The 19,791-nt window shown below is 36.4% G+C and overlaps 1 protein-coding gene across 3 annotated transcripts in view; it reads right to left on the bottom strand.

Moving 5' to 3' along the window:
• Nucleotides 1-19,791, bottom strand: part of EXOC6B (exocyst complex component 6B) — a 607,614-nt gene that overhangs the window by 492,695 nt on the left and 95,128 nt on the right. For all 3 annotated transcript variants that reach the window (XR_014841692.1, XM_085018912.1, XM_085018911.1), the window contains exon 6: nucleotides 13,668-13,872. Coding sequence is in view for 2 of the 3 variants with exons in the window: in XM_085018912.1 (XP_084875038.1) it covers nucleotides 13,668-13,872 (205 nt within the window). In the remaining variant the exon portion in view is untranslated. The remainder of the gene's footprint in view (nucleotides 1-13,667; nucleotides 13,873-19,791) is intronic.

Genomic DNA, 19,791 nt, shown 5'->3' with positions numbered 1-19,791 from the left:
CCTAATCAAACTTACAAGCTTTTGCACAGCAAAGGAAACCATATGAAAAATGAAAAGACAACCCACAGAATGGGAGAAAATAGCCGCAAACGATGAGCCAACAAGGGCCTAATCTCCAAAATACACGAACAACACATACAACTCAACAACAACAACAACAACAAAATCCAGTCCTAAAATTAGCAGAACTAAACAGACATTCCTCCAAAGAAGATATACAGGCGGCCAGTATGCACATGAAAAAATGCTCATCATCATTAATTAGAGAAATGCAAACAAAACTACAATGAGGTACTACCTCACACCAGTCAGAATGGCCATTGTTAATAAGTCTACAAATAACAAATGCTGGAGAGGGTGTGGAGAAAAGGGTGGGAATGTAAACTGGTTACAACCACTGTGGAGAACAGTATGAAGGTTCCTCAGAAAATCAAACATAGAATTACCATATGATCCAGTAATCCCATTCCCGAGCATATATCCACACAAAAGTACAATTCAGAAAGATACATGCACCTCTGTGTTCACTGCAGCACTGTTCACAATAGCCAAGACATGGAAACAACCTAATGTCCATCAACAGATGAATGGATTAAGATGTGGTACATATATACAATGGAATACTACTCAGCCATAAAAAGGAATAAAATAATGCTATCTGCAGCAACATGGATGCAACTAGAGACTCTCATACTAAGTAAGGTAAGTCAGAAAGAGAAAGACAAATACCATATCACAGCACTTATACATAGAATCTAGAAATAGACTCACAGACAGAGAAGAGGCTTGTGTTTGCCAAGGAGAAGGGGGAGGGAGTGGGATGGATTAGGAGTTTGGGGTTAGTAAATGTAAACTATTACATTGAGAATGGATAAGCAATGAGGCTTTACTGTATAGCACAGGGAATTATATCTAATCTCTTGGGACAGAACATGACGAAAGATATACAGAACATGATGGGAGATATAGATATCTGAGTTACTTTGCTGTACAGCAGAAATTGGCACAACTTTGTAAATCAACTATATTCTAATTAAAAATTCAAAAAAAAAGAGATAGTCATAAAATCCTAAGAGATCAAAAGAGGAAGGGTAAAACTAAATATAGAACTACCGGAGTTCCCGTCGTGGCACAGCAGAAACGAATCTGACTAGGAACCATGAGGTTGTGGGTTCGATCCCTGGCCTTGCTCAGTGGGTTAAGGATCCGGCATTGCCATGAGCTGTGGTGTAGGTCGCAGACACAGCTTGGATCCTGCGTTGCTGTGGCTGTGGCGTAGGCCAGCGGCTACAGCTCCAATTGGACCCCTAGCCTGGGAACCTCCATATGCCGCAGGAAGCGGCCCTAGAAAAGCCAAAAAGCCAAATATAAATAAATAAACAAACAAACTACCACATGATCCAACAATCCTACTCCTCAGCATATATCCAAAGAAAATCATAATTTGAAAAGATGTATGTACCCCACTATTCATTGCAGCACTATTCACAATACCCGAGACACAGAAGCAACCTAAATGTCCACTGATACACGAATGGATAAAGAGATGGGGTACATACATACAATAGAATATTACTCAGCCATAATAAAGAATGAAATAATGCCATCTGCAACAAATGGACAGACGTAGAGAATATTACAGTAAGTGAAGTAAGTCAGAGAAAGACAAATATCATATGATATCATTTATATGTATAATCTAAAAAATTATACAAATGAACTTGTTTATAGAATGGAAATATACTCACAGACTTAGCAAATTTATGATTACCAAAGGGGAAAGATGGGAGGAAGGATAAATTAGGAGTTTGGGATTAACACTATATACAAAATCAATAATCAACAAGTACCTACCGCATAGCACAAGGTACTCTACTCAATATTCCGTAAAAGCCTATATAGTAAAATAATGTGAAAACAAATGGATATATGTATGAGTGAATCACTTTGCTGTACAACTGAAGCTAACACAACACTGTAAATCAACTATACTTTGATATAAAATAATAAAATAATATATACATAAATTAAAATACTCCTGGAAAATGTAGTTATGATGGTAGACAGATGGTATTAGACTATCAATATCTAAGCTACACCAAGTGAGGATTTTAACTGCCTGATAAAATCACATAGATCTCAAAACAGAAACATCCAAAAATGCCATATTTATTAAATGCCTACTGCATATTGAACACAGTGCTAAGTTTTTTATATACATGATCTTATTTGACACTTACTAATAAAATAGGGAACTAAGGCTTACATTAAGTGTTTTGCCCAGACACATTACAAGTGAGAGGTTTCAATGCAGCTTCCTTGATTCCAAACCTACATTCTTTAATACTGAAGATACACAATTTTTTCATAATAATGACCAGAAGTAATAGATATACGCTTACTTTCTCTAAAAAATTATTACAAAGAGGGTGATTGCTGCTCTGCATTCTGTATTATCACTATTAACTGCATGACAAAGACATGGTAAGGCCTAATCTCTTCTATTACAATTAGTGCAGCCAAGTTGATAATAATTAAATGCCTATGGTCCTTGAGAAGGTTGGCAATGGATCAGGTCTCCTTTCTCCTAATCTTTTTAAGGGTCTACATTCTTAAAATACTATCTCAAAGTGTTCTTATAACCAATATAATCTAACTCAATCCTTTTAAAATAAAAATACCTTTGATTGTGCTAATTTCCCTTTGATTATAACATTTTATAACTCATAATTCTCCCGTTTATAAAATGTCACAGTAACTTCAATAGTCAATTACATGAGACCTATTTTCTTGGGTATTAATGATTTCTGCTAACCCAGTAAAAGCATTAAAAAAATAAAAGTTGAAAAGACCAAATGACAAGTCATGTTCTACAAGATCTACTTTACAAAATTATGTTACACAGATCGAAACTTAGGGTATAAAGAACTAAATGTGAGAAAGTAGTCGCCAAATTTAAGATGGAATTCAAATGGTAGGATAAATTACTATCTGTAGGCAGGGTCCAAGGATTAATCACATTTAAGTAAAAATGGGCAAGATTTACAACCTTTCTTTTTTTTTCTTTTTCTTTTTTTTTTTTTAGGGCCACACTTGCAGCATATGGACATTCCCCACCTAGGGGTCAAATTGGAGCTGCAGCTGCCAGCCTACACCACAGCCACAACAACGCCAGATCTGAGCCACGTTTGCAACCTACACCACAGCTCCTGACAATGCTGGGTCCTTTAACCCACTGAGCGAGGGCAGGAATCGAACCTCATCCTCACGGATAGTAGTCTGTGCCACAACGGGAAGTTACAATCATTTTAAAACATGTCCTTAGTGTCCTTGTTCGCTTTGCAGATTTTTCACTGTGTTAATGTAAGATTAGATATTAGCATCTATCTAGAATTAACAGTGACACAATATCAGACCATCAAGGAAATATGGGATCTGGGAAGAACCAGAACTAATTAGTCCTTATCCTTAAATTTAAATCCTTTTAAAATGTCATACTTGGAACAGTTCTCTAGACCAGAGAACCATTCATTATCCACAGAGCTAAACAAATATATAGCAGAGAGTAAATACCATGATTCTCAAACTTGATTTGAATTTTATCATGGTTTCGGATTTCATATCATGGCTGATTTTTTAAAATAAAGATTCTCAGTTGGGATGGTCAGCATGTAAGGCTGCTCAGGATGAGGCTGAATTCTTGTGTCTTACAAGCAGAATTTCTAGAACTAAGAGAGAAAAGGAGGAAGAGAAAAAAAAAGAAAAAGTAAAAATGGAAAAAAGGAGAGAAGGAAAAAGAAAGGGAGGTAATTCTAACCATATAAACAGGTGCAAGTAAAAGAGAAGCAAGTATTTGTTTTCAAATATATATTCCATATTTCAACCATGCAGTTATTATATCTGACTTGAAAAAGCACCATCCATTCACAAGCAAAGGAAGATAGTAACTTTATTTTTTTATTTTAATTTTCTGCTTCTTAGGGCCGCACCCACAGCATATGGAGGTTCCTAGGCCAGGGGTCGAGCTGGAGCTACAGCTGCCAGCCTACACCACAGCCACAGCAACAGTGGATATGAGCTGCATGTGCAACCTACACCACAGCTCAGAGTAATGCCAGACCCTTAACCCACTGAGTGAGGCCAGGGATTCAACTCGCATCCTCATGGATCCTAGCGGGGTTCGTTAAACGCTGAGCCACAAAGGGAACTCCATAACTTTAAAAATAACTGTAATACAGATTCATTCAGACCTGTAATGAGAGATCACTGTCTATTAAACATAAGCTTTAATAATTCATTCCAATGAGGTGACAAATATATCTTGCTTCCATTCAAGGGCAGACAGAGGTTGTGTCTGACAAGATCTAAATTTAATCTAATAATAAAGATAATAAAATGGTTGTTCTCGGCCCCTTGTATGGTAATATTTAACAGCACTTAGGCTACATATCTGCATGTTATATTTGAGGTAACATTTTACATAATCTTTCATATCTTTACATATTTCAGAGCCTAAATTATGTAATAAAAACACAGCATCTTATTTACATCAGTAAGGTCAATTCATTTCCACCTCAAAACTTTATAGTACTGGTCTCCAGTGAGTTTAGTAAACTAAACATTTCCACATTAGTTTGGTACAATTATTCACGATATTTAGAGGCAGCGGGAAGTCCCAGGAGTACTGTAATGGAACGAAGTACAGTTATTGCACAAACCACCCAAGAAAAATTTCATAGCGTAAGTAATTTTCCTTTATTTCAAATTTAACAGAAAGTTAAGTTTCCCAATGAAATAATAACGAGGCAACTGGCTCTCTCCCACAAGATTCTGAGGCCAAGCCAATTATATGAAAGCCTATCAGCATCATTTCCTTCAGGGCACTTCTTTTTTTTTTTTTTTTTTTTTTTTTTTTTTTTTTTTTTGTCTTTTGTTGTTATTGTTGTTGCTATCTCTTCGGCCGCTTCCACGGCATATGGAGGTTCCCAGGCTAGGGGTTGAATCGGAGCTATAGCCACCGGCCTATGCCAGAGCCACAGCAATGCGGGATCCGAGCCGCGTCTGCAACCTACACCACAGCTCACGGCAACGCCGGATCGTTAACCCACTGAGCAAGGGCAGGGACCGAACCCGCAACCTCATGGTTCCTAGTCGGATTCGTTAACCACTGCACCACGACGGGAACTCCCAGGGCACTTCTAATTTGCTCTTTCCCCATCTTCTCCTGCAGCAGCACAGGTACTATTCACACACCAGAGTACATGTCCAGTACAAAATGAGTGTGTGGGCCTGCAGTAGTAGCAGGGGCGAGGCAGTATAACATTTTGCAATCAAAACAGAGTGTTGACGAACTCATACTTTCTTCTGAATAAGGATAAATATTTATCTTGAGAACTCAAGGCAGAGTTCCTGCTGTGGCACAGTGGGTTAAGAATCTGACCACAGCAGCTCTGGTCCCTGCAGAGGCACAGGTTCAATCTCTAATCCAGCACAGTGGGTTAAGGATCTAGCATTGCTGCAGCTGCAGCTCAGATACCTGGCCCGGGAACTTCCAAAGGCCGTGGGTGCAGCCATAAAATAAAATAAATAAAATAAAATAAATCAATTAAATAAATGTTTTAAAAAAGAAAAAAGGCAAGGGAAAAAGACATGCTGGTTATCACAAACCTACAACTTTTATCATCACCCTCAAGATTTTTATATTATTTTAAGAAACACTTGCTTTGTTACCCATTCTATCAAATTTATCTGTTCACTCTTTTAATAAGGCATACATACAACAGAGATTTGAATGGACCCAAATTTATTTAATTTATATCTAACACATAATTCGTAGTCCATCTTGTTACAGCTCTAAATCTGAAAAACTGGAGATTCCTCAATTACCCACACAAAGCAGAAAAGAAACTCAGTAAGGCCATAGATAGGTATAAATAGTTCCTTAAATAAGGGAACATTTCCTTTATACCCTTTTACCACCTTCATATCCAGTCCACCAACAGACCCTGCCTGCTATACATATACCAAATTTGACTTATATTTCTTTTCTTTTTTTTTTTTTGTTCAATATGTCTTCTCTAAATTGTACTTACAAATCTATGCATAGCCACTACACACACAGAGTTTACTCTGAGAAACAAGACTTTCCTCCCTTCTTCCTTGCCCCCAAATCCTGCTCTCCAGAAGCAAGCACTGCTTTGTTGCTTACCTCTTTATTTCTACATACCATGCTTGTGTGTACCACTGTCTGTTTCTTTAGGCTTTTTCAATTGAGGTAAAATATACATGAAATAAAATTTTCCATTTTAACCATTTTTAATTGTACAGTTCTGTGGTATCGGGTACCTGCACATTGCTGTACAACCACTGCCACCACCTGTCTTCAGAACTTCATTTTCCCCAACTGAAAATATATACCCACTAAACACGAATCATCCCCTAGCCCTGGACACCATCATGATACTCTCTGTCTTTATAAGCTTGACTACTTCAGGAACTTCATAAAAATGGAACTATATAATATTCATCCTTTTGTGCCTGGCTTATTACACTTAGCATTAAGGTTAGCATGTCCTCAAGGTTCATCCATGTTGTAGTGTGTGTCAAAATTATATCTTTTGAAGCTAAACAATATTCCACTATATGTACATACCATATTTTGTTTATCCATCCACCTATGAATGGATACTTGGGTTGCTTCTACCTTTCGGCTACTGTGTTCTTTTTAGTTTTAAGCATTATCTATTTACAATCATCAAGTTGAATTTTAACCTCCTTCTCCATACTCTTAGAATATGCATTCACCATTCATCTGGAAGAGTTCTTGTTTTTCCAAGTTAACATTTATTTTAAGCCTGGAACTATGTACTTGATTTCCCTAAATGTTTCCACATCTTTGAAAAGAAGATTAAAAATTCCAATTACAGAGTCATGAAGACTGAATGAGACATTCGGTAATTTGCCCACTGTCACACAGCTAGCAAATTGAAAATCTAGGCATCTAACCCAAATGCCAAAGTCTATTCTGTTAATTATCATACTACTTAACAGTAAACTAAATCCTCACTATCCTCCAGATTCTAAAATTGTACTGCCTATCACAAGCTGATTGTTGCCTACCCAAGAATCCCTATAAAACAGCTCTCACATTCCCCCCAACCTTACCTCCAGGCCATCCACATCATCAAAGAGTAAGGAACAAGAAATCATACAAATATATAAATAACAAAATCAAGAAGAAAAAATAAAAAGTAAATCCAGGAACACCAAACCAAGTGAGCATCAACTTCTTTGACTCTAAAGGCCCTATTCAGTGGGAGTTTTGCATAGCATCCAGCACAAAAGAGGTTTCAAGGGCAATACTTCTTTTACTTGGCATCATTACATGGCCTATGTGAACTCAGTCAGTAGTACCGTGCCTGATCTAAGTCAAAAGATGCTCTACCCAATAAATGAAAGAGCACATTTTGCTCTAGTCAAGACTTAACCAAACAAAGTTCTGGGCTGAAAGAACCATGGTGACAACTAATCTTACACAAGGATCAGTTTCTTTAAAACTAGTTACTAAAGGAAGAATGCCTGGGAGCCTTCAATTTCTTTTATGAGCAACCAGTTGCTTTTCTAAGCATCGGTTATATAACCCATATAATTTGGCAACGCCAAGTTAGAATTTTAAAAGTAAATAAATCCTTCTCTTTGTTAAAGGGCTTCACATAGAAATCAACCTAGCCAAGAATGTTTACATTACAAATGTTATTTAGTCCCGCAAAGCCTAAGGCAAACTAATCAAAATAAGAAATACAGAACTTCACTCCTGCACAAATCAATTCCATAACAAGTGAATTACAGAAATCAGTTTAAAAAGAACTAGAAAACAGTAGACAATTAACAAAGAACTACTTTAGACATTTTTTAATAAAATCAGTTCAAGCTAAATTGATTATTCCAAAAAAAGACATAAATAGTATTTTGGAAACACACTGTAAGAATATCAACATAGAAAATGGGATAGGATAAAAGAGAGAATTTTCTACTGGCTTTAAAGATGGTTCATTTTCCCATGGCAGAACCCACAGCGGGGGGGAGGGGACCCAGTAAATGCTTTTAATCCATTGCCATGTTAAAAAGATATATATTGGAATATGAAAGATTTTTTGAAAATATAACTGCCTAACTTAAAATTTGATATAGTAATAAACAGTAGAATGAATACTTTTCTAATTCTTCCTCAGATTCTGCTAAATGACTGAATTTCTATCCTAGTTTTCATACTTGTAAATTTTCTTACTTTTCTGCAACTTCCCAGGTATACTGGAAGTCTGATGAAAGACTCAGAAACTTCTAGCTAGATACCTTTTAAACTAGACTGACTATACCATTGTTTCCTAGATTCAAAGGCAAAATTAAAATGTACAGTTTAATAAAAAGTAATTCTATTCAAGGTCAAAATAATAGAATATATTGGTTTTCTACTGTTGTGTGTAACATATTACAACAAACTTAATGGCTTAAAACTACACACAATTGTTTTCAAAGTCTCCATGGATCAGGACTTTAGCATGTTTTTGCTGGGCCTTCTGCTCAGGGTCTTTTGCTAAAATCACAGTGTCAGTCAGGGCTATGGTTTCATTTGGAGCTCAGGGCTTCTTCTAAGTTCACTCATATTGTTGGCAGAATTCAGTTCCTTGTGGTTATAGGATTTGGGTCCCCATTTTCTCAATGGCTATCAGCTGGGAATAGCTCTCAGCAACCTAAAGCTGCTTACAGTTCCTTGCCACATGGCCTTCTCCAAAATATGGCAGTCTGCTTCTTCAAGACCAAGAGTAAAGTATCTGCTAGAGTTTTTAATCTCTCCAACTTCTATTTCTGACCTCCAGATCCTCTTTTAAAGGTACTCACCTTATACATCAGGTCCATATACTTAAGGGAAAGGATTTTACAGGATGCACGGACCAGGGGGCAGAAATCCTAGGGACCATCTTAGAATGCTGCCTTCCACATACAATCAAAGCAAAGAGCTTCCTGCAGATAAAGCTTTGTCCAGAGACAATATAGTACTTGGACTAAGAGGAATAAACTACATTTCCTTCAGATCATCCTCAGACAGTGCTTTTTGCATCATGTATTTTGATAAAATTGGATAACAAATAGTTTGAGATTATAATCTAAGATAAAAGTTTGGAGCCTGGTTTGCTCATTAAACCCTAATTAGGGTAGCGTCTTTCTGGTAGTTTGACTGGTGTATCTCAAACAGAAGCCAGTCTACAACCTACCACCATCATTTTACTTTACAAAGGACAAAACCCACCCAGGGATCAAGGCAGCGACTCAGGATACGATAAGTGGAAGAAGAAAAAAAGAGGAGTTCCTGTCGTGGCGCAGTGGTTAACGAATCCGACTAGGAACCATGAGGTTACGGGTTTGATCCCTGGCCTTGCTCAGTGGGTTAACAATCCGGCATTGCCGTGAACTGTGGTGTAGGTTGCAGACGCGGCTCGGATCCCGCGTTGCTGTGGCTCTGGCGTAGGCCGGTGGCTACAGCTCCGATTCAACCCCTAGCCTGGGAACCTCCATATGCCGCGGAAGCGGCCCAAGAAATAGCAAAAAAAGACCAAAAAAAAGAAAAAAAGAGATGTCCACCAAGAAAAAGCACAATCATTTACATAATTTCTTGAAGAACCCAAACCAGCTATCAATATTAAGTCTGTTTACTTTCAAATCTGTTTACTTGTATGATTCTAAAGAAGGCTACTTAGATTTTTTTTTTTTTTTTTTTTTTTTGCCACACTGCAGCATATGGAGTTCCCAGGCTAGGGATCAGATCCAAGCTGCAGTGGCAACCTACACTGCAATTGTGGCAACACTGGATCCTTAACCCACTGTGCCAGGCTGGGGCAAACCTGCGTCCTGGCACTCCAGAGACACCACCAGTCCCACACGCCACAGCAGAAATGCTTAGAATACTTTTTTAACAGGACAATAATATATTTTTAAAGCCAAAACTGCAGTTGCTGAACTAAGGATGATGATGATAAGGCTCTGAATAGCAGCATAGACAATACTAAAAACTGGATTAGTAACTTAGAAGGCAAACATACAAGAAAGAAACGTCAAAGAGATGAAATTGTGAGAAAAAAGGCAAGAGACATGTAAACATGAATTTTTCTAGGCAATTAAACAGCAGGTTGTAGCAGAGACTAGCTATTCACTAAATCTATTTCCTCCTTCTCCTGGTCACACAGATAGACTGTATTTCCAAGCCTTGCTTGAAATGTGTAAGCTACAGCTAGTATAATGTTGGCAGCAGTGATAAGTATCACTTACAAGCCTGGACAATTAAGAAAAAAAAAATATATATATATATGTGTATATATATATTTATATATATATACACATATATAAAACCTGGGCTTCAGAGAGTTAGAAAGGTAAACACATACAGATCCCAAACAGTAAAAGAAAAAGATGGTAAAGTTGGAGCAGTTAAGTACAAAGATTTCTGAACAAAGTAACTTAATCTTAAGACAAAAGTTAGATTCAGGTATTCCATATAACCTCAAAGTAGGGCCATTAAAGTAAGAAAGAGGCATGAGGCAAGGGCTATGCACCTCCCCACCCCCAACTTCACTACCATCCCAAATAGGGAAGGAGAAAAAAATCATTCCTGAACATTATATTTAGAAAAGAACATTGGGTAAGGTCTGAATAGAATCTATTGGGGAGGAAAATTAGAGGCCTACTAAGTTTTGAGGCAACGCTAATGCCAAAACCCCACAAATTTGGACTAAATAAATCTTTGTTCAGAAGCTAAACTTCCTAAACTTGCAGAAGCAGAAAATAGGCAGTGAAAGATACATAGAGATACAGATATGGTTGTAGATATAAGTATAGATAGAGATGTATGTGTATATCTACAGAGAAAGAGACAGAAGTCTTCAAAGAAATCTATATACCCCAGTATCCACTTCAAAAATGCACACAGAAAAAAATAGGGAAAGAAAAACCAGGATGCAGCCAGGAGTCCAGGAGAACAATGCGCAAAGGAGTTCTTTCTAGAGAGTCAACATCTAAGCAAGGAAGTTCCCCTGTTACAAATGCAGAAGGATTTCCCAATGAACGGTCTAAAAGGATTATATGATTTGCTATGAAGCAAGGAATACTATACATCTCCCATTCTTCCCTTTTCTAAATGGAAGTTTTTGTTTTAGCTATACTGTTCCAGTTTCTCCATAGTATACTGGGGGGAAGGGCAGGAGGGCCACGAGTGCAGATAACCTGTCATTCTATTTCCTAGTCAGCAGCCCATTGAAGAGACACATTTGGATATGAGAGTGTTGAGCACCCCTGGAAGATAACCATACTCGGAGGTGGATGTAGTGACTAGACGAGATACTAGATTACATTCCTTAGGGAAGGGGCAAATATGGTCTACAGATGAGAGGAAGAGTCAAGAGATACTCAATGACCAAAAGGGTAGACTGTGTCAGAGACTAGCTACTATTCACCAAACCTGTGTTCTTCTCTTGGACAGAGTGAGATTATATTTCCCAGCCTCCTTTGCAGGTTGGTATGGCCATGCTGCTCTGGCCAATGAAATCGAAGAAGTGATGATGTGTCATATCCATGCCTTGCCCTTAAAAACCCTGCCACATGCAATACTCTTTGGTCTTTCTCCTTCTGCAGCAACCTTCAAAACCATATTAAAAATAGAAGAGCCACATAGCAGAAAGTTTCCTTAAATCACCACTGCAAATAAGAAACATCATTTTGGCCTTAACAGAAGTGAGAAATAAGCCAGATCCTCTCCCTCTTTTCCAACATCCATGAATTTAAACAAATATTTCTTGAATACCTATTTGTACAAAGTATACAGTAGTTTCTCTCCCTCCTACTTTCCTTACTTTTTAAGTACTACAGAAGATTTTTAAATGCATAAGATGTCTTTATTCAATGACTTTATATATACCATAGCATAGGAGAGTAATAACATGCATTAAGAGCTATACTTGAGATAAACAAATACATGTAAACACACACACACACACACACACACACACACACGGGGAAGAAAGGGTTGTCAGTTAATTAAAAAGTCCTAAATTCACAAAAGGTTTCTTCACCATTTCTTTATATGACAAAAATATAGCTAATAACTAACAGTCTATAAACTGTTAGCTATTAGAATTTAGCTACTAGAAGCAGTAGAAGTTATTTGAATTCTACTATGGGTTTGACCTTTACAAGTTATTTGAACTTGAGCAGATCACTTCCCCGTACCAGGCTTTAATTTCTTCAGATAATTAAGTGGAGTGAACAGATAATCTCACATTAAATGAAATAATATTCTTCATGGAATCCCCTTTTTCACCAAAGAGGAAGTAATTTCTCAAGCAGCGGTCTAGAAAAAGCAACTTTAAAAAGGAAGATTCCTGAGGTTTTATACTATACTCTTCCACATTTTGAAAGCTGAGTAAAAATTTATCAACCACCATAAAGACTTATCTTACAAGATACCTTCATTCCTATACTCAAAACATATGCACAGCAAGGCAAAAAAAAAAAAAAAAAGTCTATTTTCAATGATTAATTCTGTTTCTTCAATACTGAAAAAAAAATGACAGGATAATACTATTTCCATCAGGTGTATCATCAACTAGCTTTAAACTTTCCACTTTATAAACTATAACATGAAGAAAATGTAAAAGAAGAAAGGAGAAAAGAATATCCGCATCTCCTTAGGGAAGAGATTTCCAATAGGCAGATCTCTTTTGCAGAATCAAATAGATACCTGAAAGATTACCAAGGCTATAGCTGAGACCAAAAATATGACCCAAAATATGACTACTCTCTCATTCTTTACAGAATGATAAGAATTACAAATGACTTAGTCAAGAACACAGTTGTTTACAGAACCAAAAACACTTTCCATAAACAACTGAACCTTCTATTTATTATTGCAGGTTACATCATAAGGTATACTGAGAAATTTTAATAAAATCAATGTGATTTAAATTTCAAAAGAGCAAGTAATGCTGCAAATTATTACTATTCTTTATTCATGAGAACAAAGTAATTCTGGATGTTCCTGTGGCTTTCATAACTTAGAAATGAAAATATTGAAAGAAAAAAAAATTAAATATCTCCAACACATTTGTTAATTTATAAGCTGTAAATAAATCTCTTTCTGTGACCATAACTAACAGCATTTCCCAGTAGGCCTCTTTTCATTGTTGCCCATTGATATCAGAAATAACAATTACAGAAACATTCATATATAACATGACATCCTGCTTACATAGTAAATAATCAACCAAAGGTGCCTATAGCACAATTTAGCTCATTACCTAGAAAGAGAACTTAAATCTTGGGGTTTAAACCAAAGCCAATGAAAGTATTCAAAATACAGAAAAACCTCTTCAAAGCCCCAATATAAAGCACCACAGTCGATCATTATTTACTGAACAGCCACAGAGCAAAACAACATACTAGTAAATGGGAGACTGCTCTGTTAAGAAAATAAAATATATTTTTTAATTATGTATTCCCATAAAGATGAAGGTCCTCCTTAAAATGACAAGAAATAATTAAGGCACTTAACAGAGAGAAACCCGTTTTTAACACAATACTTGCAAAGTCATTGGCCAATCTATTATAAACCCAAGACCTACTTGCTTCATGGCAGTCTCTCCAATTTTGTCTGAATGTTTGCGGATACTCTCCAGAAAGTCTTTGAGATCAGACATAGAAACATCCTTAATTTCTTCTCGAAGCTTGGGGATATTGTCCACCATCACCTTGCAGAATCGATAGTGGCTTACTTGAGGCAGATAGGTATGCTCTAGATGTTCCAGAGTTTTCAGTGCAGGATAATGCCTATAAAAGGAATTGTATCACCTTTAGCTCAACTTAATCTCCTTTAGAGCCACAGATATATTTCTCAGGCAAAATTTCTAGCCTGAATTAGTTTTTACTTTAAGATAAATCCAGTTATTGTTTCAATAAAAACATCAATGGAGAAATAAGTGTCAAATTATTAAAAATTAAAATATGCATTAAAGGACTTGATGGAAGTTCTCTGGTGGCTCAGTGGGTTAAGGATCCAGTGTCACTGCTGTGGCTTGGATCACTGCTGTGGCACAGGTTCCATCCCTGGCCTGGGAACTTCCACATGCTGCAGGAACGGCCAAAAAATTTTTTAAAGACTTAATAAATTATAATCACAAAAGATTTTATCCCAAGAATACAGAAAACTGAGAGAATCCATCAATGATATTCACTGAATAGAATAAAGGTCAATGATGGGGAAGGGAAGAATAAAGGAAAACATAAAATAATCACATCAATGCTACAAAAATAATTCTATAAAATAAAGTACCCAAGGAGAGACTTCCAACTATGACATAAGGAAGAACTTAGCAAATCTTCTGCCCAAAAAGCAAATATAAACTAGAAAAAACTGTACCAAACAACCATTTCAGGACTCTGAAAACTGGAAAGAACTCTGAAAAGGAGAACAAACTGGAAAGGATTTATTCATGAAGACTGCTAAACAGAGGGACTCTTTGGTGGTTTTGCCTGGGGCTACCTACAACACCCTCTCCATGATGCCCCCACAATCCCATCATTGGTTATAACTTGTCAGGAAAACCAGCAGCTTCTCTGCCATTAGGGGCCGACACGATGTGAAGCAGAGGATGAAAATCCAAAATTGATTGGTGCTCTTAGGAAAAGTAGCAAATATAGTTTAAAAAAAAAAAAAAAAAAAAAAGGAGGGGAGGAGCCTCCAGCTCTACTGGCCTGAAGTTTCTCTAGGTTGGGACAAAGAGTACAGCAAAGGACTAACCAAAAACTTAAAAAAGGGAAGTCCTAGAAAAAAGAGACCCAGAGAAGCACCTGATAGCTCTTTGTATAGCCCTAGCTAATGGAGATGCTGTGCACAAGTAATGAACACCTAAAAGGGCCCTGGATGAGTATAAGCCAGGAGGCATGTGCATAAGAAAAGGCCTGGCAGAAAATAAAAGCTCAGCAGACTTCCTAACCCACATAACAAGTCCACTGGCAAAGGGTAGACACCTTATCAGCTCATGTTTCTTTGAGCATGCAGGACCAAAAAAACATTAGCTGATGACTCTCCTTTAAAAATGAAAATGAAGGAGTTCCCTGGTGACCTAGCAGTTAAAGGGTCTGGCACTGTCACTCCTAAGGCACAGGATCGATCCCTGGCCCAGGATCGATCCCTGGCCCAGGAACTTCTGCATGCCACAAGAACAGCCAAAAAAGGGGCAGGGGGCGGTGAAATATATTCCAAGATAAACAAAGACTGAGAGGATTCCTTGCTAGCATATCTGTCTTATAAAAAAATATTTGAAAAAGCCAGAAAGGAAATGATAACAGACAGTAACTTGAATTCACAAAGAGAAAGAAGAAGAAAAAATGAAGAGCATAGGAAACAATGAATATATGCTAAACATAAAAGACTGCACAAAGATAGTTTTTCTCTTTTCTTCTTTTAATTTCATTAAAGGACAAGTTTTTTTAGAAGCAGTGATTATGACACTGTATTATTGGGTTTATAAAATATATAGATATAATATAAATGACAATAATAGCACAAAAGTGCAGGGAAGAAATGGAGTTAAACTGAAGCAAAACTGCCTCTATATACAATGTCAAAACTACATCAGCAATGACCTAAAACAGACTGTGACAAAGGAAGAAGAAGATTATAATTCACAGAGTAACTGCTAAGAAAATAACTCAATAAACGAATCTGTCTAGGAACCAAGAGGTTGCAAGTTCAATCCCTGGCCTTGCTCAGTGGGTTATGGATCTGGCGTTGCCGTGAGCTGTGGTGTAGGTCACAGACTCGGCTTGGATCTGGCGTTGCTGTGGCTCTGGCGTAGGCCGGCAGCTATAGCTCCAATTGGACTCCTAGCCTGGGAAGCGCCATATGCTGCAGGTGTGGTGAAAAGACAAAAAAGACAAAAAAAAAAAAAAAAAAAAAAAAAAGAAAAGAACTCAAAAATAAATATCATTTAAAAATTTATAGAGGAATTAAAATAGTACCAAAAAGGAGTAAAAGATAAATAAGAACAAAAAAGACATGAAAAACATAGAAAACAAAGAGTAAAACTCAACTATATCCATAATTACATTAAATGCAAGTGGACTAATAAGCATTTCAATCAAAAGGCAGACATTGTCAGATAGGATTTAAAAAGTATAATCCAACTATATGTTACCTACAAGAAATATACTTTAGATTCACAGGTACAAAAAGGTTAAAGACAAAATAAGATATACCCAAGAAGTAACCATAAAAGCGAGGCTACATTAACATCAGATACCACAGATTTTAAGACAACAAATATTGCTGGAAACGCAGAAGGATGTTTCACAATAATAATAGAGGAGTTCCTACTGTGGCTCAGTGGTAATGAAACCAACTAGTATCCATGAGGATGCAGGTTCAATCCCTGGCCTTGCTCAGTTAGTTAAGGATCAGCGTTGCCATGAGCCGTGGTGTAGGTCACTGATGCACCTCACATCCTGTGTTGCTCCAGCTGTGGTGTAGGCCGGTAGCTGTAGCTCCAATTCGGCCCCTAGTCCAGGAACTTCCATACGCCTCAGGTGTGGCCCTGAAAAGACAAAAAATAAAAAGGGACAATATTTATCTTATTGGTAAGAAAACTTCCTTAAGCACAAATAAAACTAAGATTGCTAACAACTAAGTAAAACTAAGTAAAAACATAATAAGAATAAGAATAAAGATTATTTGTAATACATACACTTGAGGGGTTTTTTTAAGCAGAGAACAAAGAAAAGGCACAAAACACCCCCAAAAAAGACTAACTAATGGGAAGGGAAGTTGGGAGGTGAAGAAATACAAATCGAAAACATAATTTTGTCAGAATTCCCGCTGTGGCACAGTGGGTTAATAATCCGACTGTAACGGCTCAGGTCACTGTGGAAGTGGGGGCTTGATCCCTGGCTGGGGAACTTCTATGTGCCACAAGTGCAGCCGTAAAAAAAAAAGTTTGTCACTCAAACTGCCAAAGATTTCTTTAAAAATAATGGATATTATTATTAGGAGTTTCAATAAATGAGAATTCATAGGAGTTCCCATCATGGCGCAGTGGTTAACGAATCCGACTAGGAACCATGAGGCTGTGGGTTCGATCCCTGGCCTTGCTCAGTGGGTTAAGGATCTGGCGTTGCCGTGAGCTGTGGTGTAGGTTGCAGACGCCGCTCGGATCCCGTGTTGCTGTAGCTGTGGTGTAGGCCGGCAGCTACAGCTCCGATTAGACCCCTAGCCTGGGACCCTCCATATGCCACGGGAGCGGCCCAAGAAATGGCAAAAAAGACAAAAAAAAAAAAAAAAAAAAAAAAGAATTCACAGTCTGCTGGTAAACAAATTTGTATTAATGATACAAGCTTTCAATGAAAAATAATGAAAAATTTTACTAAACAAGTATTCTAAACTTGCATTTCCCCAAAAAAATATTAGATATACAAAAATATGTATGACTCTTGAATTGCAGTTATTTACATTAGCAAATAAAAAATTAATCTAGATGTCTATTCATAAGGAATTTGTTAAACAATATGATATATCCATGTAATATGCATATCCAAAGACTAATAAAATAGCAAAGTGTTTACAATATTGCTGAGTGAAAATTATTTCAAAAAATATAAATTGTATCATAATATTTTACAAATATGTATATATTACAAATATGTATGTAAATTATGAATATGTATGCACGTGTGCACTACACTATTACAAGCACACAAACATAAGTACACAGAAAATGACTAGGAAAACATATACAAAAATGTCAACCATGATTTTTTTCCCTTTGCGTAGAAACATTATGGTTGATAATATTCTCTTCATATTTTTAATTTCCTAATTTCCACATTTCCCATGATATATTTAGTATAGGAAAAACTCAGATCCTGATTTCTGTAAATAAAAGAACTTTAGTTCTATTTTAGATTTTAAGAATGAATCTCATAGTAGATACATAAGGTCTTCTTACTCCAATGCACTTAATACCACAAACACTGAAGACTAAAGGTTGGTTTTACCTATTTTTTATGTTTTTCCTTCCTGTGTTCCAAAAATCAAAATCTTAGTCCAAATAAGTGAAAGATAAAAGAGATTTGTTTCCTCTAAATTTAGAAATAAAAGTACAAATTTAGTTTAATCTGAAATGGTTGCTTTTATTAAAATTTTGCAGACTCAAAAACAGTACAATTCACATGGTTTAGTGTAAACAGAACGGTGTTTATACTACAATTAGGTATGAAGAGTTATGTGCAATAAAATGCAATTCCTCTAGAGAGAAACTTTAGAATGGATAGAAAGCCAGAAATTAAGCCAAAAAGATAAACACACTTTGGGGTTTAGTTATATTTTGGAACATTGTTTATAGAATGAGAAAAATCTAACAGTGTTGCCTGCGGACACAAGGCACATTCACTGATGAGACACATGGCTGCAAGCTGAAAACATCTGGTCTGTCAAATAACTCCACATTTTTCAAAGCTAATTAGTACAAAAACCAGTGATTTCTGGCAATAAAGAATGTTGCTTTATTTCCCCATTGTCCTTTCCATAATACACTCATATTCCAACTATAACAGATCAGAAGATTCATTCAAATTTCTAGTGTACTTCAGTATCCGTGACAGATTAAAAAATGATAGCCAATTAAACATTTTATAGCAGACACCAGAAGAAAAAAATCTATTTCCAAGGGCCATGGAAATCTAAAAAAAGATTTTGACATCACCTCTAATAACCACTAAACATTACTAAAACTGAGTCAAAAATTCCTAAGTTTCATTTGCACGTGTGCTAGCTTTCCCCCTCCCTCCCTGGTCTCCCTCATCCAGGCTTCCTAATAGAGATATGAGCGGAAAGAAAGTAAATGAAATAAAAGCAAGCCATTTTAAAAATAATAATAATAAGGCAGGAAAAGAGGTCTGAATAATCCTAAAAATTGGATAACTTCAGGTCAGAATAACTTAGACATGGTCGAATGCTATCCTGAGAAGAGGAATGTTGATTCTAGGCAAATTAAATCTTGGTATTTTTGCCATGGTATGGAACTCTTTCACAATGATGGTTTTTAAAATTCTAGTAAATAATCTTTTAAAGTGGGTCACAACTACCCACGAGAATTTTTTTAAAATTCAGAATATGATAAGAATATGAAACAAAAGGTTTCACGACAGAAAATATTAGTGCTTTTTCTAATCAAAGAGCATCATTAACAAATATTTAATATTTTCTCTGTGTTAGAGATTGAAAGGTGGTCAGATATCTCTCCTTAGAGAGTATAAAACCTAGTAGCATAATCAATATTTACAGCATTTAAAAAAAGAGAAAAATCTAGGCTTCCAGCTATGAAGGAACGGACGTGAACTCTCACTCTTAAGAAGTAGAATGCTCCAACATGTAACATGACGGCGGATAATGTGAGGAAAAAAATGTGTGTGTGTGTGTGTGTGTGTGTATGTGTCTGTGTTTATATATATATATATGGATGACTAGGTCACTTTCCTATACAGCAGAAATTGACAGAACATTCTAAATCAACTATAATTTAAGAAATAATAAAAATCTTTAAAAATTAATAACATAAAATAAAAAAATTAGGAAGTAGAATACTAGCTAAAATTATAAAACAACTACCTATCAATTATACAGAACTGTAATCTCTGAAAAAAGTGAAATGAACAAGGTGAATTTAAGAGTTATCTGGGTTGTCTGCCTGAACA

This window comes from Sus scrofa, chromosome 3 (genome assembly GCF_054392235.1).
Source record: "Sus scrofa isolate SSC_HxYL_T2T_F1_AM1 chromosome 3, Sscrofa_HxYL_maternal_Yorkshire_Landrace_v2.0, whole genome shotgun sequence".
Taxonomy (NCBI): domain Eukaryota; kingdom Metazoa; phylum Chordata; class Mammalia; order Artiodactyla; family Suidae; genus Sus; species Sus scrofa.
Note: the sequence above shows the minus strand (reverse complement) of the source record. Positions and strands in the feature narration are given on the sequence as shown.